Consider the following 21,857-nt stretch of genomic DNA (forward strand, 5'->3'; position numbering starts at 1 on the left):
TGTCGTTTATGTATATAATAAATAGTAATGGTCCAAGTTCTGAGCCTTGGGGAACTCCACTAGTGACGTTGCTCCAATGGGACTTTGTGCCGTTAATGCTCACTCGCTGTTTCCTGTCCTGTAACCACGCCCTAAAGCCATGTACTTCTACCTTTCAAATTAGTCTTTCGTGGGGAACTCTGTCGAAGGCTTTGCTAAAGTCGAGATATACCACATCATAATTGTGCCCCTCGTCCACTGATTCGAAAACTGATGAAAAGAATGTTAATAGATTAGTTAGACATGAACGTCTGCTTGCGAAGCCATGCTGGGAATCATTGATCAATCCGTGCTTCTCCAGGTGATTTCGAATAGAGTTTGAAATGATTGCTTCCAGTAATTTGCCTACTATAGATGTTAAACTGATTTGGCGGTAGTTAGAGGATAGTGATCTATCCCCCTTCTTGAAAATCGGTATTACATTCGCTATCCTCCAGGATTCTGGTACTACACCTGTTTTTAAGGACAAGTTAAACAACTTTGCTAAGGGCATACTAAGCTCTTCCTTACATTCCTTTAATACTCTGGCAAATATCTCATCGGGACCAGGTGACTTATTAGGCTTTAGTTTGTCTATTTGCTTACTAACATCGTTACTAGTCACTACTATCTCGCTTAATTTGTTTTCTTCACTATCTCTGAATAGAGTCGGTGCCTCGGGTATCATGTTTAAATTTTACGTGGTGAAAACTGTTGAAAAATATTTATTCAAATTATTGCTCATTTCTCCGTCGTTATCAGTGAGCTCGCCGGTATCTGACCTCCAATCTTTTCTCGTGCTTTAGTTTGATACATTTGATAGAATCATTTGGGGTTTGTCTTCACCTCCCTTGCTATCCTTTCCTCATTATTCCTCTTGGCTTTCCTTATCTCGGTTTTAACCCTACTTGCCAATACCTTATAATAATCCCGGAGGTAAATTTCGCCACAATTTATCCTTCTACCTATAGCCTTCCTTTGGCCAATGATGTTCTTTAAATAATTATTTATCCATTTAGGGTCATTGTTGTCTGATCTGATTTTTTTGTATGGTATGTTCTGCCCTTGTTCATTAAGTAACTCATTATTTAAATTGTAGTGAACTCGTCAATCTCAGATCTCGTTATCAGGTCAGAGTCATCTCTCAGATTCATGCCCAAGCGCGACACCCCCTCTCTCAGCTGCCTCTTTAAACTGTCAAAGTTTGCCCTTCTGAAATCTGATACTTTAGTGGAATTTTTCTTACGTCTTCCCTGAAAATCTAACTGGAATCTAATTTCTTTGTGATCTCTGTTTGCAAGTCTGTTCCCTACCTCGACATTGCTTATGAGGTTTTCTCTGTTCGACAGAACTAAATCGAGTATATTATTACCCCGGGTGGGTTCGATTATATGTTGAATTAGGGAACAGTCCTGGATCGTTTCGAGAAAATCCTCTGATTCTGAGTTACCCGTAAGGTCAGTTAAATCAATTTGGCCAAGGTTAAAGTCGCCTACTATACAGACTTTGTTGTGTATGGAAGCCCTGCGCATTTCATCCCAGATAAGTCTCTCATTGACTCTATCAAGATTGGGAGGTCTATATATTACTCCTGTGATTAATTTTTCCCTACCGTCGATTAATTCTATCCAAATTGTTTCTGTAGTCTGCTCAGTTTTTATTTCCTTATATATTTCCTTATTTATTTCAAGTTGCTACTGTGTGCACTATAACTATATAACATTTGACAAGTTGTTACTGTGTGCACCCTAACTATATAACATTTGACAAGTTGTTACTGTGTGCACCATAACTATATAACATTTCACTTTAACTTGTATGGTTCATTTCTCACTCCCTGGAGCAGGCGAACCAATGTAAACAGAACGTGAGTTTATTTATTATAAGTAAATCCTAACCTTAAGTATATACTGATTTTGGTAGCCCCGTTTAGCCAAGGGATTTCTCCAGGCAATAGAAAAAACACTTTTTAAGTTTTTATGCATTGATAACAATAATCAAGTACGCTCAATACAGAAAGTATCTGCTAGGTGAGGTCCAATGGATGTTAAAATGAGCACTACAACTTCTTCGTCCGTTGTGCCATATTGTCTTGCAGATACTTTTTTGCATATGCCTAATATATAATAGTACGAGTATATCCTCTTTATGGAACCACAGTTTTATTTTATCTGAATCTAGAACTACACATCCAACACAATCTACATTTCCTGCTCATCATATGTCCACAAGTGTCTCATAAGTAAGACGGCCAACTAGTAAAGGCGAAGCTCGGCATTACGGGGATTGTTTTAGCATTTTGAGGCACGAGCTGCCCCTTTCAATACTCTGCCCAATGTGCTCTTCAAGAAGTTCCAACCTCTCTTCAGCCTTGGTCTGTAACAAACACCCTTTATTACTAGTGTGTTCTAGTTGACTGTTAACCCTATTTCTAGCCTGTAAATATCCGTTATTTAGCTTCTCTATATATCTCTGCTTGGTAATTTCGTAAGAGAAGGTTGTATTAAATTAATTTAAATTAAAATTTAAATGTATATTGATCAAGATTCCTTTAAAATGATTTACATTTATTTGTTAACTTCACAATAAAGAGTAAAAGTACGTCAGATATTTAGTCTTACTTCTTCTCGATGATGGATATGTCGGCACAGAGGGTGGAGCTTTGGGTGGAACATGAGGAAAGGTTGTCACCCTCACACTGCTTGGTGATCATCGTCCACTGTGTGAGTATAACATCAACAAGGTCAACATACACCTCGTTTAGTACTGAAGATAATCTTAATTTGTGCTTTAGTAATCAAAATAAGGGACCTATCATTTGGACTATGATGATAATAATTGCAATTGATATATCGTAAAAATATTAATGGTAATTTATCCACAATAATGCTAGTTACATAACCATAATGATCACAAAAATAATTATTAATTTACTAATAAAGTAATATAAACAATAATAATTTATATTGTGTAATAATTCATTGATAATAACAATATTAACAATGGCGTAAGGATCGCATTGGTATTAATCTTCGTAATAATGATATTATCAGTATTTGCGTAGAGAGAGAGAGAGAGAGAGAGAGAGAGAGAGAGAGGAGCACTGACCAAGAGGATGCAGGTGTCACAGGTGAGACCCTCGGGAAGCATCACATGTATCTCGTACAGTCCGCCTTGTGTCACTGAATTCATCTGAAAGTGACGACGACCACCACCAGCCAACTCCAGTGGCCACCTGCACGACATCTTTTTACTCTTCAACACGTACGCATATTTGTACGGCTATGGCTGTGTATCTAACTTAACTATATTAAGAGTTTACTTATACTGAAACTTTTAACGGCTTGAAATTGTCAATTTACTATTGGCTTTTTTGCAGGAGAAGTTGTAAACATGTTGTGTTAGTATACATCAAGTTTAATTTCACAAACACCAGGAACGAGCAGCCGACCATCCTGTTGCAGCATAAACTTAAGGATAACTTAAGTAGATAGATGCTTGAAACAATGTTGTTTGAGTTAGTGAACAGTTGAGTTTCACTAGTATGATCAAGTTTTATACAGTGAAGTTTTTATTGGTGGGTAACTTGAATCAATAGGAAAGCGAAAATCATGGGAACTTTATTATATGAACTGCACAGCTTATTTAATTACCATATATCATTTGAGTCTATCAGCAGCCTGGATCTGAGTCCTATTACACACTATACTGCTGCCTACAGTTTAGACTTAACAAACTGAGAATACGAGTCTATGAATATTCTAAGTGGGACGGACAACTTACTTGAATAGGCAGTCCTCGTCCTGTGGGTCGGTTTCAGGGCAGATGTAGAACTCAAACACTCCCTCTTCCACCTTGGGCACCTGAGCCATCACCTTCATCATCTGCCCCCCATAAAGTTTATTCTTAGAGAACCAGTGCAGGGAGCACCAGGTTAGGTATATGTATCATCACTGGAATATTAACAAAGTAATGAGGGGGCTGCTATAACAGCGATATGAAGGGCTGATCTGACAGTCATGAAGGGGCAACTCTAACAGAGTTTTGAAGGGATTGTTCTAACAGTCATAAAGTGGCTTCTCTAATATTCATGAAGTGGCTGCTTCAACAGTCATAAATCTGATGCACTAACAGAGTAATGAGGGGGCTGCTCTAACAGAATTATGAAGGGATTTCTCTAACAGAGTTATGAAGGGATTGCTCTAACAGTCATTAAGGGGCTGGGGTAACAGAGACATGAAGAAGCTGCTCTAACAGTCACCAAGGGGTGCTCTAACAGTCATCAAGGGGTGCTCAAACAGTCATCAAGGGATGCTCTAACAGTCATCAAGGGATGCTTCATCCTTGACCACCGACGGGTCAAGACGGGTCAGACGCACCTGGCGCTGCTCAGCAGCAGCCACGTCAACTGTCATGTTGGCCCATACCAACTCCCTCACCTGAACCCTCCTCCCCACCGGAATACCAACAAGTTCTACATAAGAACATAAGAAAATAAGGAGTCTGCAATAGGCCGGTTGGCCTGTGCATGGCAGCTTCTGTCGAGAGTTACTACCACTCTCTATCATCCATGAATCTATCTAGCCTCCTTTTGAAACTTTCCAGAGTTCCCGCACTTACTACAAAGTTGCTAAGCTTGTTTCACTCGTCCACCACCCTATTTGTGAACCAGTTTCTTCCTATCTCCCTCCTAAACCTAAACTTATCCAACTTGAATCCGTTGCTCCGAGTCCTATCCTGCTCGGACATTATAAGAACTTTATCTATATCCCCTTTATTGATTCCTTTCACCCACTTAAATACTTCTATCATATCTCCCCGCACTCTTCGTCTTTCTAGGGAATGCAAGTTAAGTTTCTTTAACCTATCCTGATATTGAAGGTTTCTAAGTCCCGGAATCATTTTTGTCATTCTTCGCTGCACCGACTCTAGTGAATTTATATCCATTCTATAATAGGGGCACCAGAACTGAACCGAATAATCGAGGTGCGGCCTGACTAGCGCAAGATATAGTTGCAATAAGACCTCTGCACTCTTGTTACTTACACTTCTAGATATAAAACCCAATACTCTGTTTGCCTTATTTCGAACATTAACGCACTGTTTTTTATGCCGTAGGTCCGAGCTTACAAGTACCCCTAGGTCTCTTTCAAAAGTCGACTTCTCTAGGTTGATGTTGTTAAGGCTGTATACATTATCAGTATTTGTTCGTCCAATATTAAGTACGCTGCACTTGCTGGTGTTGAATTTCATTTGCCATTTTTCAGACCACCCCTGCAGTTTATTTAGATCCTCCTGTAATGCATTTGCATCCTGCCCTGAATTAATCTGCCGCCCTATTTTGGTGTCATCCGCAAACTTGCTTATGTCACCGCTGATCCCAGTATCTAGATCAGTGGTTCTCAACCTTGTTTGCCCCATGCACCCCTTTCACCATATGTCAGAATGTCATTCCCCCCTCCTTTCCAAGATTGTCTGCCTCAAAAAGTGCATTCCAAATAATATGCATATAATACTGAAAATCCTTTATTTTCTCCATATTAGTACATATACATTTACAATTTTACATGGATTATTTTTATAGTGGAGTTTTACAAATTAAATGCCAATTGAAAATGTTGATGGATATATAAAACTTGAATAAAAGTAAAATAGTTTTTTATATATTTATAATGAATTACTTAACAGACCAAACTGAAGCATAATGCAATAAACAAAAAGTTCAATAGAATACCAGGATATTATAAATTTGTAATTAATTTTATTCAGATGAAGATTACAGTCAATGAGAAACCTGTGATTGTTTTTTCTTCGCCAATTCTGGGATACGCGGAGGAGTGCTTGAAAGGGCACAACGCAGGTCATTTTCTACCTCTAATCTACTACGTTGCTTCGTTTTAATTTGCATCAGAGTTGAAAGGCCTGACTCACAAAGATATGTCGACACAAACGGAAGCAATGCACGGATAGCTCTTTCTGCCACTTTTGGATAGGAATCGCACATCAAGGGCCAAAATTCTGTGATTGATTTCTCATCGAACATATCTCTTGCTCCCGAATCAGTTTCCCCCCCTGAAAACCTGAATTCCCCCCACCCCCTGGGGGGAATTCCCCCCTGGTTGAGAACCCCTGATCTAGATCGTTTATGTAGATTATGAACAAGAGTGGGCCTAGTACTGACCCCTGGGGAACCCCACTGGTTACACGGCCCCACTCAGATTTAACACCATCTACGCTGACCCTCTGCGTTCTATCGGTGAGCCATGATTTTATCCAATTTAAAACTTTCCCCTCGATACCATGAGCCTTAATTTTTCTCAGAAGCCTCTGATGCGGTACTCTGTCAAATGCTTTGCTAAAGTCTAAGTAAATAACATCGTAATTTTCGTCATTATCTACTACCTCGAAGACTTTCCTAAAAAGCGTCAGCAGATTTGTTAGACAAGATTTTCCCTTTGTAAACCCATGTTGAGAATCGAAGATTAATTTGCTTTTCTCTAGATGCGATCGGATGCTATCTGCTATAATTGATTCAAGAAATTTCCCCACTACTGACGTCAAACTGATCGCCGGTAATTTGACGCTGATGCTCTGTCTCCCTTTTTGAATATGGGTACTACATTTGCCTGTTTCCACAAGTCTGGCACAACTCCGGTGTCTAATGATTTTGTAAATTAGTTTACGAGGGGTCCGCTAACCTGTTCCTTACACTCTTTCAAGACTCGAGGGAAAATTTCATCCGGCCCTGGGGATTTTATTTTCTTTAGTTTATTTATCTTCTTAAGAACATCCTCTTTTCTGATAGTGATATTCTTTAATTTCTCTTTTTCCTTTCCCTTAAATATCAGTTCCACCTCTGGAATTTCAACCCAAATATTTTCTGTGAAAACTGATAAGAAGTAGCTGTTCAATGCTTTGCTTATTTCGCTTATTTCTAGCCATTTCTAGTTCTAGCCAGAAGTTACTATTTCATTTGGGAAAAGAATGAAACCAGTGTTGAATAGTGGTGAACAGTGCTTAAGTCAGTGAAAAACAACTCGGCAGTTGAGTCTTAGCCAAGCTAACCTTCACACAGTGAGGTCCCAGGTACCCAGTGATAATTCCCCAGAGACTCTACGATAGAAAGGCCTGGGACCACACCTCACCCACTTGAGTGAGTGGATTCCTGTGACAACGGACCACGTGGTGTCTCCATTATGTACGACACCGCATAGTGAATGAGTTGCTACAGCATCATGTGAAGTTCCTCATAACACCTGCGAGGGAATTACTACACCACGTGATGTCCCTCATAAAACACCATCCGTGAGGGAATTACTACGCCATGTGATGCCCCTTATAACACCATCTGTGAGGGAATTACTAAACCACATCAGGCCCCTCATAACACCATCTGTGAGGGAATTACTACACCACATCAGGCCCCTCATAACATCATCTGTGAGGGAATTACTACACCACATCAGGCCCCTCATAACACCATCTGTGAGGGAATTACTACACCACGTTAAGCCCCTCATAACACAACCTCTGAGGGAACTAGTACTCAACGCGATGCCCCTCATAACGCCAGGAAACTGCAGTGGGAGCGGGTAAACAAAGTAAAAGATTACAGGGAAATAGTGTAAGGAATGATGACAAAACTAAATTAAACAGGGAGTTTAAAACTAAACGCGGTAAAGGGAGGACTCAGAACACGACTAACTTAAATGTCTACTACGCGAACAGTAGAAGTATGAGAAACAAAATGGATGATATTAGGACCTTAGTATGTATCGAAAAAAATCGATATAATAGCATTCACTGAAACATGGATCAACCTAGACTCATGTGAGTTGCCGGTCGAATACCAAATTGCGGGTTACAAATTGTTCCATACCGATAGGGATACTCTGAAGTGTGAAATAAATAAGGAAATAAAAACTGATCGGAATACAGAAACAATTTGGATAGAATTAATCGACGATAGGGAAAAATTAATCACAGGAGTAATATATAGACCTCCCAATCTTGATAGAGTCAATGAGCGACTTATCTGGGATGAAATGCGCAGGGCTTCCATACACAACAAAGTCTGTATAGTAGGCGACTTTAACCTTGGCCAAATAGATTGGACTCACCTTACGGGTAACGGAGAATCAGAGGATTTTCTCGAGAATATCCAGGACTGTTTCCTAAGTCAACATATAACAGAACCCACACAGGGTAATAAAATACTCAATTTAGTTCTGTCGAACAGAGAAAACCTCATTAGCAATGTCGAGGTAGGGAACGAACTTGCAAACAGAGATCACAAAGAAATTAGATTCCAGTTAGATTTACAGGGCAGACATAAGGAAAATTCCACTAAAGTACCAGATTTCAGAAGGGCAAACTTTGACAGTTTAAAGAGGCAGCTGAGAGGGGGGGTGTTGGGCTTGGCCGTGAACCTGACAGATGACTCCTACCTGATAACGAGATCTGAGATTGCCGAGTTCCACTACAATTTAAATAATGAGTTACTTAATGCACAAAGGCAGAACATACCATACAAAAAAATCAGATAAGACAACAATGACCCTAAATGGATAAATAATTATTTAAAGAACATCATTGGCCAAAGGAAGGCTATAAGTAGAAGGATAAATTGTGGCGAAATTTACCTCCGGGATTATTATAAGGTATTGGCAAGTAGGGTTAAAACCGAGATAAGGAAAGCCAAGAGGAATAATGAGGTAAGGATAGCAAGGGAGACAAAGACAAACCCCAAAGGATTCTACCAAATGTATCAAACTAAAACACGAGAAAAGATTGGACCAATACGGTCAGATACCGGCGAGCTCACTGATAACGACGGAGAAATGAGCAATAATTTGAATAAATATTTTTCAACAGTTTTCACCACCGAAAATTTAAACATGATACCCGAGGCACCGACTCTATTCAGAGATAGTGAAGAAAACAAATTAAGCGAGATAGTAGTGACTAGTAAAGATGTTAGTAAGCAAATAGACAAACTAAAGCCTAATAAGTCACCTGGTCCCGATAAGATATTTGTCAGAGTATTAAAGGAATGTAAGGAAGAGCTTAGTATGCCCTTAGCAAAGTTGTTTAACTTGTCCTTAAAAACAGGTGTAGTACCATAATCCTGGAGGATAGCGAATGTAATACCGATTTTCAAGTACCGCCCAATCAGTCTAACATCAATAGTAGGCAAATTACTGGAAGCAATCATTTCAAACTCTATTCGAAATCACCTGGAGAAGCACCGATTGATCAATGATTCCCAGCATGGCTTCACAAGCGGACGTTCTTGTCTAACTAATCTATTAACATTCTTTTCATCAGTTTTCGAATCGGTGGTCGAGGGGCACAATTATGATGTGGTATATCTTGACTTTAGCAAAGCCCTCGACAGAGTCCCCCACGAAAGACTAATTTGAAAGGTAGAAGTACATGGCATTAGGGCGTGGTTACAGGACAGGAAACAGCGAGTGAGCATCAACTGCACTAAGTCCCATTGGAGCAACGTCACTAGTGGAGTTCCCCAAGGCTCAGAACTTGGACCATTGTTATTTATTATATACATAAACGACATAGATATCGGCATAGACAGCAACATAAATAAATTTGCTGGACACTAAAATAGGACGTGTTATTAAATCTGACGAGGACTCAGCAAAACTACAAGAAGATCTAAACAAAATTTTCGAATGGTCTGAAAAATGGCAGATGAAATTCAACGTGGACAAATGTAAAGTACTAAAGTATAGGAGATGTAAACAGGGAAACCAGATATCAGATAAACAACGATGCCATAGAGAAATCCGACTGCGAGAGAGATTTAGGAGTAATGATAAGTAGGAACCTTAAGCCAAGTAAACACTGTGTTTTTGTTCGTAACAAGGCTAATAAAGTACTTGGGTTCATACAAAGGAGTGTTAGTTACAAGTCTAGCGAGGTCATCCTAAAACTGTATCTTGCGCTTGTGAGACCACACCTGGATTATGCAGTTCAGTTCTGGTCACCGTATTACAGAATGGATATAGAATCATTGTAGAGAATTCAGAGGAGAATGACAAGACTAATCCCGGGCATGAGGAACCTTGAGTATAGAGACAGGTTAAAGCATCTTAATTTGCACTCCCTCGAGAGACGTAGAGCGAGGGGCGACCTGATAGAGGTGAAAAAGTGGAAATCAGGGCTAAACAAAGGGGACATTACAAAGGTACTCAAACTATCCAACCAGGAGCAAACTCGTAACAATGGTTTTAAATTAGACAATTTTAGATTTAGGAGTGAAATAGGTAAACACTGGTTTGGAAACAGAGCAGTGGATGAGTGGAACAAGTTACCAAATATGATCATTAACTCGAATACGCTGAATAGTTTCAAACATAGGTTGGATGCTTACATGAGCAATAGGGGTTGGGTGTAAACGGGACTGCCCAGTATGGGCCAATAGGCCCGCTGCAGTTTCCTCCATTTATGTTCTTTTGTTCTTATCCGTGAAGGAGTTACTACACTATGTGTCTGTTCAACACCTGAGCTCGCATGATCTACGTGTGTAAACATTAATCTGTATGTTCACTATTCACCTCTCTCTAATGAAGGCTTTTGTTAAACCACCAATGTATGTAATAAGTCATTTATGTCCAATGAATATTTTCAGCCTTCGGGCTGCAAACTTTTTCAATAAACCGTTTATTATTATTATTATTATTATTATTATTATTATTATTAAAAAGCTATGAAGGGGCTGATCTAACAGTCATTAACGGGCTGCTCTAACAGAGTTATAAAGGGGCTACTCCATCAGTCATCAAAGGCTGCTCTAACAGTCATAAAGGGGCATCTCTAACAGTCATCAAGGGATGCTCTAAAAAGCTATGAAGGGGCTGATCTCTAAGTCATCAAGGGGCTGTTCTAACAATGAAGGGACTGCTCTAACAGTGTCATGAAGGAATTGCTCTGTCTTGATTCGGGCTGCTCTAACATCCCATGAAGGGGCTGCTCTAACAGAGTTATGAAGGGGCAAATCTAACAGAGTAATGAAGGGATAGATCTAACATAGTTATAAAGAGGCTGCTCTAACAGAGATATGAAGGGGCTACTCTAACATATTTTTGAACGGAGTGATCTAAGAGTCATGAAGGGGCTGCTTTAATAGAGTAATGAAGGGGCTACTCTAACAGATTTTTGAAGGGATTGTTCTAACAGTCATGAAGGGGCTTCTCTTACAAGGTAATGGCGGGGCTGCTCTAACAGAGCTATGAAGGTGCTGCTATAACAGTCATCAAGGGGTGCTCTAACTGAATTATGAAGAGGCTGCTCTAACAGACATGAAGAAGCTGTTCTAACAGAGTTATGAAGGTACAGCTCTAACAGAATTATGGAGGTACAGCTCTTAAGACAGTCATAAAGGGACTATTCTAACAGAGCTTTGAAGGGGTTGCTAAAACAGTCATGAAGGGGTTGCTCTAACAGAGTCATGAAACGGCTAATCTAACAGAGTTATGAAGCGGCTGATCTAACTGAATTATGAAGGGGCTGCTATAATAGAGTTATGAAGGGCTGCTCTAAGAGTCATCAAGGGGTGTTAACATAAGAACATAAGAACATAAGAATTGAGGAAACTGCAGGGGGCCTATTGACCCATACTGAGCAGTCCCCTTTATACCCAACCCCTATTGCTCATATAAGCATCCAACCTATGTTTGAAGCTATCCAGCGAATTCGAGTTAATGATGATATTTGGTAACTTGTTCCATTCATTCACTACTCTGTTTCCAAACCAGTGTTTACCTATTTCACGCCGAAATCTAAATTTGTCTAATTTAAAACCATTGTTACGAGTTTGCTCCTGGTTTGATAGTTTGAGTACCATTGTAATGTCCCCTTTGTTTAACCCTGACTTCCATTTATACACCTCTATCATGTCGCCCCTCACTCTACCTCTCTCGAGGGAGTGCAAATTAAGATGCTTTAACCTGTCTCTGTACTCAAGGTTCCTTATGCCCGGGATTAGTCTTGTCATTCTCCTCTGGATTCTTTCCAAGGATTCTATATCCATTCTGTAATACGGTGACCAGAACTGAACTGCGTAATCCAGGTGAGGTCTCACAAGCCCTAGATAATTTTAAGATGACCTCGCTAGTCTTGTAACTAACATTCCTTTGTATGAACCCAAGTACTTTATTAACCTTGTTACGAGCAAAAACACATTGTTTACTTGGCTTAAGATTCCTACTAATCATTACTCCTAAATCTCTCTCACATTCGGATTCCACAATGGCATCGTTGTTCATCTGGTAACTGGTTTCCCTGTTTACATCTCCTATACTGAGTACTTTACATTTGTCCACATTGATTTTCATCTGCCATTTTTCCGACCATTCGAAAAATTTGTTTAGATCTTCCTGTAGTTTTGCAGAGTCCTCGTCAGATTTAATTACATGTCCTATTTTAGTGTCATCAGCAAATTTAATTATGTTGCTGTCTATGCCGATATCTATGTCGTTTATGTATATAATAAATAATAATGGTCCAAGTACTGACCCTTAGGGAACGCCACTAGTGACGTTGCTCCAGTGCGATTTAGTGCTGTTTATGCTCACTCGCTGTTTCCTGTCCCATAACCAGGCCCTAATCCATTTAAGGATATTACCTTTGTTGCCATGTTCTTCTACCTTTCTAATTAGTCTTTCGTGGGTTACTCTGTCGAAGGGTTTGCAAAAATCGAGATATACCACATCATAATTGTGCCCCTCGTCCACCGATTCGAAAACTGATGAAAAGAATGTTAATAGATTGGTTAGACAAGAACGTCCGCTTGCGAAGCCATGCTGGGAATCATTGATCAATCTGTGCTTCTCCAGGTGGTTTCGAATAGAGTTTGAAATGATTGATTCTTGTTATTTGCTTACTATTGATGCGAGACTGATTGGGCGGTAGTTAGAGGATAGTGATCTATCCCCTTCTTGAAAATCGGTATTACATTCGCTATCCTCCAGGATTCTGGTACTACATCTGTTTTTAATGACATGTTAAACAACTTAGCTAAGGGCATACTAAGCTCTTCCTTACATTCCTTTAATACTCTGGCAAATATCTCATCGGGACCAGGTGACTTATTAGGCTTCGTTTGTCTATTTGCTTACTAACATCTTTACTAGTCACTACTATCTCGCTTAATTTGTTTTCTTCACTATCTCTAAATAGAGTTGGAGCCTTGGGTATCATGTTTAAATTTTCGGTGGTGAAAACTGTTGAAAAATATTTATTCAGATTATTGCTCATTTCTCCGTCGTTATCATTTAGCTCGCCGGTATCTGACTGTATTGGTCCAATCTTATCTCGTGTTTTAGTTTGATACATTTGGTAGAACCCTTTGGGTTTTGTCTTCGCCTCCCTTGCTATCTTCAGTTCATTATTCCTCTTTGCTTTTCTTATCTCGGTCTTAACCCTATCGGCCACTACCTTATAATACTCCCGGAGATAAATTTCGCCACTGTTTATCCTTCTACCTATAGCCTTCCATTGGCCAATAATGTTCTTTAAATAATTATTTATCTATTTAGGGTCATTGTTGTCTGATCTGAGTTTTTTGTATGGTATGTTCTGCCTTTGTGCATTAAACAACTCATTATTTAAATTGTGTTCTATCAGAGTTATGAAGGGGCTGCTCTAACAAAGACATGGAGAAGCTGCTCTAACAGTCATAAAGGGGCTGCACTAACAGAATTATGAAGAGGCTGTCTAAAGTCATGAAGGGGCTGTTCTAAAAGAGTAATGACGGGATTACTCTTTCATGAAGGAGCTGTTCTAACAGAGTAATGAAGAGGCTGCTCTAACAGTCATGAAGATACTGCTCCAAGAAAGTTATAAAGGGGCTGATCTCACAGAATAATGAAGGGATTGCTCTAATAGAGTCATGAAGAGGCTGCTTTAACAGATATATGAAGAGGCTAATCTAACAGTCATGAAGGGGCTGCTCTAAAAGGGTTATGAAGGGGCTGCTCTAACATAGTTATGAAGGGGCTGTTCTAACAGCATCATGAAGGGATTACTCTGTCATAAAAGGGCTGCTCTAAAAGTCATGCAGGGGCTGCTCTAACAGGGTCATGAAGAGATTGCTCTAACAGAGATAGGAAGGGGCTGATATAACATTTATGGAGTGGCTGTTCTAACAGTCACGGAGAGGCTGCTCTAGCAGAGGTGTGAAGGGGCTGCTCTAGCAGAGTCTTCAATCTGTTTCTTTAACAGGGTTATGAAGGGGCTGCTCTCACAGTAATCAAGGGACTGCTCTAACAGTGGTATGAAAGAATTACTCTAACAGAGTTATGAAGGGGCTGCTCTAACAGTCATAAAGGGGCTACTTTAACAGAGTAATGAAGAGGCTGCTCTAACAGAGTGATGAAGGGGCTACCCTGAGAGTTTTGAAGGGATTGTTTGACAGTCATGAAGTGGCTGGTCTAACAGAGTCATGAAGGGGCTAGTCTAACAGTATTTTGAAGGGATTGTTCTATCAGTCATGAAGGGGCTGCTCTAACAGATTCATGAAAGGGTTGCTCTAAGAATTATGAAGAGGCTGCTCTAACAATCATGAAGGGACTGCTCTAACAGAGTCATGAAGAGGCTGCTCTAAGAGATATGTGAAGGGGCTGATCTAACAGTCATGAAGTGGCTGTTCTAACAGAGTCATGAGGGGCTACTCTAACAGAGTTTTGAAGGGACTCTTCTAACCGTTATGTAGGGGCTGTTCCAACAGAATTATGAAGGGGCTGCTCTAACACAGTCATAAAGAGGCTATTCTACCAGAGTTTTGAAGGTTTTGTTCTAACAGAGTCATGAAGGGGCTGCTCTAACAGTCATAAAGGGGCTACTCTAACAGAGTAATGAAGAGGCTGCTCTAACAGAGTGATGAAGGGGCTACCCTGAGAGTTTTGAAGGGATTGTTTGACAGTCATGAAGTGGCTGGTCTAACAGAGTCATGAAGGGGCTAGTCTAACAGTATTTTGAAGGTTTTGTTCCAATGGTCATGAAGGGGCTGCTCTAACAGATTCATGAAAGGGTTGCTCTAAGAATTATGAAGAGGCTGCTCTAACAATCATGAAGGGACTGCTCTAACAGAGTCATGAAGAGGCTGCTCTAAGAGATATATGAAGGGGCTGATCTAACAGTCATGAAGTGGCTGTTCTAACAGAGTCATGAGGGGCTACTCTAACAGAGTTTTGAAGGGACTCTTCTAACCGTTATGTAGGGGCTGTTCCAACAGAATTATGAAGGGGCTGCTCTAACACAATCATAAAGAGGCTATTCTAACAGAGTTTTGAAGGTTTTGTTCTAACAGAGTCATGAAGGGGCTGTTCTAACAGCATCATGAAGGGATATCTTTGTCATGAATGGGCTGCTCAAACAGTCATGAAGAGGCTGCTCTAACAGAGTCATGAAGGGGGTACTCTAACAAAGTTATGAAGGGGCTGCTCTATCAGTCATGAAGGGCTACTCTAACAGAGTTATGAAGAGATTGCCGTAGCAGACTCATGAAGGGGCAGCTCTAATAGAGTTATAAAGGGATTTTTTCTAACAGTTATGAAGGGGCTGTTCTAACAGTAATCATAAGGCTGCTCTAACAGAATTATGTAGGGGTTGCTCTAACAGTGTCATTAAGCGGCTGTTCTAACAGCGTAATGAAGGGATTACTCTTTCATGAAGGGGCTGTTCTAACAGTCATAAAGAGGCTATACAGCATCTGTGGCTCACAAACCTCTCCAGCGTCATACTTGGGAAGAGGTTTACGTTCCTTGACTTCCCCAGCCATGACTCCCTGAAACACAACGCCATTATCATATCACACATGGGACTATATTAGGACCACTGTTTTATCATCTTTAAAAAGACAAATATACCCAAGAGATTATTTAATTAAGAATATTCAACTTCTACTTACCAGTTCTCGACATTCACGAGAGGGAGGACTGACCAACAACTGGGCCGAGGCGGTCTCCACCTGTAGGGTGAAACACACCTGATATAGTAACATGATCCATAATAAACGTCAGGAAGGTCATTATTAAAATAAAATGTATCATCAAATCTAATACTTCTCACTGAGACAGAAAATTAATCAGAAATTTAAGAAGTATGTTTTACAAGTAACAGTCAAAGGAGGTTACGGCTACACCTTACATTTTATCAACAAAGAGTTTTATCACTTATAATTTTGTAATTTCTTATAATTGTATTACTAACCTTGTTACGCGGTTAAGGACCTTAGTTTTGAAGTGCTTTAATAACATTATAACAACAATAGCAACAACCCCACAAAACGCACAAAATTCAATAAACTGCATAAATTTACTGAAATGAGTAATACTCAAGCGAATAAGTTAAAGATTAAAATACTTTTCGCATTCTAATTCGAAATGGGTATAAGAACACATATGAATCCTTCCAAATTTAACAATAATTGATGAAAGGAAACTGTTTACAATATGTTGTCATTAACAACTGTAGATTAAGAACAAATTCTCCTCACCCACGATGGTAAAAGACACCAAGATACTCACAGCTAGAAGAAGCAGTAGACAGGAGGGGTTCATCTCGTGAGTGCTGGTGGTGGTACAATAGTGAGGTGATATAGGGACGAGCTCCTGTGTATATCTTCTCTCTCCCGGATGTTTCCACTCAAAGCTACATTGATCACACCCCATTTTGTTTCTTTCACATTGGCTTACTAAAATTCATAATAGAAAATTATCGTATGAAGAAATGTATAATATCCTTTATGTTGAATAATACTGGATATTACATTTTATATAAATATTGTATAAAACTTATATTAAAAATTCATCTTCAAATTTTCAAACTACCGAACACTTCTGACCTTTAAATATTTACTCGTAGTCACTTACGCTAAGTACAATAACTTTGATTGTTTGAAAAGGCACCTGAGAGAAGGGGTATCACGTCTGGGGGTGAATTACATGACCTCACCTGAGGTGACCACACATTGGCATTGGAGTCATGAGTTATGAGGTGAAAGAAGATTATTAGGGATTGAAGAAAAGTGGTGAAACTGAAATACAGTAGGAGTAGAAAGAATCTGGGCTCAACCAGATCGCTTCATCCTTTGTATTGTGTTTTTATGTTTGCTTTGCTCCCTTGGGTCGTCAAACCTTTATATTAGTATTGGTATATTTACATAGTGCTGCTTATTATACTTTTTACTTAGTTTTTTTTTGTGATGGAGTTAGTGAGCAGTCTCTTCATTACTGTTAGAGCAATCCCTTCATAACTCTGTTGGATCAGCCCCTTCATGACTGATAGAGCAGCCCTATCATGACTCTTAGAGCCGCTCTTTCATGACTGTTAGAACAATCCTATCAAAACTCTATTAGAGTAGCCCCTTCATGATTCTATTAAAGCAGCCCTTTCATGACTGATAGATCAATCCCTTCAAAACCCTGTTAGAGCAGCTCTTTATTACTCTATTAGAGCAGCCCCTTCATAAGTCTGTTAGAGCAGCCCCTTCATGACACTGTTAGAGCAGCCCCTTCATAATTCTGTTAGAGCAGCTGCTTCATGACTGTTAGAGCAGCCCCATCATGACTGTTAGAGCAGCCCCTTCTTAACTGTTAGAACAGCTCCTTCTTGACTGTTAAAACAATCCCTTCAAAACTTTGATAGAGTAGCCCCTTCATAAATCTGGTAGAGCAGCCCCTTCATGACCTTGTTAGAGCAGCCCCTTGATGTCTCTGATAAAGCAGCCTCTTCATAACTCTGTTAGAACAGCCCTTCATGACTGCTAGATCAGTCCTGCATATCTCTGTTAGAGCAGTTCCTTTATTACTCTGTTAGAGCAGCGTCTTCATGACTGTTAGATCAGCTCTTCATATCTCTGTTGGAGCAGCCCCTTCATGACTGTTAGATCACCCTTCATATCTCTGTTAAAGCAGCCTCTTCATTACTCTGTTAGAACAGCCCCTTCATAACTGTTAGATAATCCTTCATTACTCTGTTAGAGCAGCCCCTTAATGACTGGTTGAACATCCCCTTCATGATTGGTAGAGCAGCCCCTTCATGACTCTGTTGGAGCAGACTCCTTATGACTGCTAGAGCAGCCCCTTCATGAAAGAACAATCCCTTCATAATGCTGTTAGAACAGCCTCTTCATGACTCTGTTAGAGCAATCCCTTCATAACTCCGTTAAAATAGCCCCTTCATAATTCAGTCAGATCAGCTCCTTCATATCCCTGTTAGAGTTGTCCCTTCATGACTGTTCGAGCAATCCCTTCATAATTCTGTTAGAGAAGCCGCTTCGTGGCTCTATAAGAGTAGCCCCGTCATTACTCTGTTAGAGCAGCCCCTTCATGACTGTTATAGCAGTCCCTTCATTGACTGTTAGAGTAGCCACTTCTTGCCTGTTAGATCAGTCCCTTCAAAACGCTGTTAGAGTAGCCCCTTTATGACTGTGTTAGAGCAGCCCCTTCATAACTCTTTTAGAGAAGCCCCTTCATGACTGTTAATAACAATCCCTTCAAAGCTCTGTTAGAGTAACCGGTTCATGACTCTGTTAGAGCACCCTCTTCATGACTGTTAAATCAGAGCCTTTATTACTCTCTTGGAGCAGTCCTTTCATGACTGTTAGAGCATCCTCTTCATTACTCTGTTAGAAGAGCCCATTCACGATTGTTAGAGCAGCCCCTTCATGAATCTGATAGAGCAGCCTTTTCATGACTGTCAGGGCAGCCCCTTCATGACAGAGTAATTCCTTCATAACTCTTTTAGACCAGCCCCTTCATGATTGTTAGACAGCCCTTTCATAATTCTGGTAGAGCAGCCCCTTTATGACTGTTAGAGCAGCTTCTTCATGTCTTTGTTGGAGCAGCCCCTTCTTGATTGTTAGAGCAGCCCATTCATGACTCTGTTACAACAGCTCCTTGATGACTCTTAGAGCAGCCCCTTCATAACTCTGTTACAGCAGCTCATTGATGACTGTTAGAGCAGTCCATTCATAAATCTGTTAGACCACCCCCTTCATAACTTCATTATATCATCCCCTTTACGACTGTTAGCAGCCCCCTCATAATTCAGTTCGATCAACCGCCCCATATCTCTGTTAGAAGAGCCGTTTCATGACTCTGTTAGAGCAACCCCTTCATGACTATTTTAGCAGCCCCTTCAAAATTCTGTTAGAGTAGCCCCTTTATGACTATGTTAGAGCAGCCCCTTCATGACTGTAAGAGCGATCCCTTCATGACTCTGTTTGAGCAGCCCCTTCAAGATAGTGTAATCCCTCCCTAACTCTGTTGGAACAGCCTCTTCATGACTATTAGAGCAGCCTCTTCATAATTCTGTTAGAACAGCCCCTTTATGAGTCTGTTAGAGCAGCCCCCTCATGACTGTTAGAACAATCCCTTAAAAAATCTGTTCGAGCAGCCCCTTCATTACTCTGTTAGATCAACTCCCTCATAACTCTGTTAGAGCAGCCCCTTCAAGAATGTTAGAGCAGCCCCATCAAGACAGATCAATTCCTTCATGACTGTTATTGCAGCCCCTTCATGAATTTTAGAGCAGCCCCTTCATGATTGTTAGAGCATCCCGTTCATCACGCTGTTAGAACATCCCATTCAGAACTGTTAGAGCAACCCCTTCATAACTCTGTTAGAGCATCCCCGTGATGACTGTTACAACAGCCCTTTCACGAGTGAGCAATCGCTTCATGACTCTGTTAGCGCAGCCCTTTGATGACTGTTAGAGCAGCCATTTGATGACTGTTAGAGCAGCCCTTTCACGACAGAGCAACCTTCTTCATAACTCAGTTAGAGCATCCCCGTGATGACTGTTAGAGCAGACCTTTGATGACTATTAGAGCGGCCCATTGATGACTGTTAGAGCAGCCCTTTCACGACAGGGCAATCCCTTCATAACTCTGTTAGAGCATCTCTTTGGTGACTGTTAGAGCATCTCTTTGGTGACTGTAAAGCCCCGTCCACACGATCGAGCACTGCCCGACCGGCACTCGCTTAATGCTAGTTGTTCGGGCAAAATTGACGGGCAAACCAACGAAGTGCCCGTGCCAGCGTTCGAGCGAAATCACCAGATAAGGCCGTCTGCCTGGTGGTTTGACCGTTTGCTGCCGGGTATGGATGGACGACCATGCCAGACAAACAAAGTTAACCTTGGAACCCTGGTTGCCAGTTTTTCAATCTCGCCACAAGTCACCACTGGAAAATGTCTGTTCCTCCGTCCGCCACAGACCAAGGAAACATTCATTGGTCTAGAGAAGAGACCATGGTGTTGATTGAACTCTATCGTCAGCACCCTTGTCTATAGAATGTCAAAGTGGACATGTACAGGGATAGGGACACACGTGCAGCGGCACTGAGACAGATTACAGAGGACATGAGTAGAAGCGGGACTACAGTTACCACAAGTGATGTGAAGAGAAAAATTGAATCACTTCGAAATCAGCATAGACGGGAACTAAGAAAGATGCAAGAAGAAAAAAAGTCTGGAGCTGGAACTGAGGACATTTATATTCCCACATTATGGTGCTTTGATGCACTGCATTTCCTCATTGATGGTGACACAATTCGACAATCTGTGTCAAACATGGATACTCACACTACAGAAGAGATGTCTGAGGTACATTCTGATCACGAGGTACGTATGCAAGCGTGTTCTCTCTCTCTCTCTCTCTCTCTCTCTCTCTCTCTCTCTCTCTCTCTCTCTCTCTCTCTCTCTCTCTCTCTCTCTCTCTGTTTTGTACGTAATATGTACGTAATATGTATGTATATGTTTTTGTGTGTCACTATTAACAAAGGGCTTGTGTATATTTTTTTTTATTTATAGATATTCAACGATCCGCTACTGCTGGGACTTGATGATAATCCACCAGCCACTGTCACTGGTTCGGCCACGCCCACCGTCTCTCGTATGGCTACGCCGACTGTCTCTCGTCGGCTGCAGAATCAAATACTCGTGAACCCTCACCCACACCGTCAACAAGTAAACGACCGACCAAAAGGGTTTCTGACGATGCTGATAATATCCTGAAAGAGGCCCTCCACCACCTGCAGTCATTATCTTCCTCCGAAAATATTATAAATGATGCAGACAGTGATTTTGGTCAGGTTGTTGCTAACGATCTTCGACAGATGAGCGGTGAAAATAAAATACATGCTCAGAAACTTATTTATGAGATCCTTTATCTGGGGAAACTAGGTAGGCTTTCCTCCTCAACGACTATTATGTAAGGGTCATTTATTGAATGAGGGTGTTGGATACGCGTACTTATTATAACTATCGATGCGTCATTAGTGGCAAACAGTGATAACTGTTGCTAAAACATACTCTAGTATTTTATTTTTATTGACGAATATGCATGTTGGTTTGGTTTACATGTCTTTATTGTTTGGAGTGGGTCTTCAGATAATTAATTTAAGACTACATACGCTAGGGAGTGTGTAATTATGTTAAATACAGTGTATAATAAGTTGTCTAAAGCGTTTTGGAAGCAACCTTGTGTCCTAAACAGGTCCATCATGTATCATGTGTATGGAGGGTTATCCCCTTTTACAAAAACAGTGTTATTTTCATTAATAATCGATAAAAACCGGAAACCCTACTAAGCCTACTATATCACATACTAAGACATGTGTTACCATGGGAACCTCTCGTGACCGTCAAAATTGAATAACTATGTACACTACAAATTTCACCTGCAAGTAATCCTTCTTGAGTACTTCATATATGGCTTGACAAGTTGCAGGTATTATGGTAGACAAACTTTGTTTTGATATCCTCGCTGTATACTGAAGCGACGTGTAGGAGCACCTAGTTGAAAGAAATAT

At 40.5% G+C, this 21,857-nt stretch overlaps 1 protein-coding gene across 1 annotated transcript; it reads right to left on the bottom strand.

Annotated features, from left to right (window-relative positions):
* Window positions 1–1,981: 1,981 nt before the first annotated feature.
* LOC121872425 lies at window positions 1,982–16,619 on the bottom strand. Its single transcript, XM_042375167.1, has 7 exons — window positions 16,569–16,619; window positions 15,950–16,009; window positions 15,767–15,826; window positions 3,802–3,902; window positions 3,127–3,253; window positions 2,640–2,737; window positions 1,982–2,394 (listed from the first exon to the last, which is right to left on the bottom strand). Exons 1-7 carry the CDS (start codon window positions 16,599–16,601, stop codon window positions 2,310–2,312), a joined length of 564 nt encoding a protein of 187 aa, XP_042231101.1. The 5' UTR covers window positions 16,602–16,619; the 3' UTR covers window positions 1,982–2,309.
* Between the last annotated feature and the right edge of the window lie 5,238 nt (window positions 16,620–21,857).

Source organism: Homarus americanus, unplaced genomic scaffold (assembly GCF_018991925.1).
Source record: "Homarus americanus isolate GMGI-L3 unplaced genomic scaffold, GMGI_Hamer_2.0 scaffold11302, whole genome shotgun sequence".
Lineage (NCBI taxonomy): Eukaryota > Metazoa > Arthropoda > Malacostraca > Decapoda > Nephropidae > Homarus > Homarus americanus.

What these genes read in the sequence shown, in the direction of transcription:
- LOC121872425 (XM_042375167.1), bottom strand. Translation starts at nt 16,601, where the DNA reads ATGAACCCCTCCTGTCTACTGCTTCTTCTAGCT. An exon ending in GTCTACTGCTTCTTCTAGCT is followed by an intron (nt 16,010 to 16,568) that starts GTGAGTATCTTG and finishes TTCACCCTACAG; the next exon opens with GTGGAGACCGCCTCGGCCCA. An exon ending in GACGAGGACTGCCTATTCAA is followed by an intron (nt 3,254 to 3,801) that starts GTAAGTTGTCCG and finishes GATGTCGTGCAG; the next exon opens with GTGGCCACTGGAGTTGGCTG.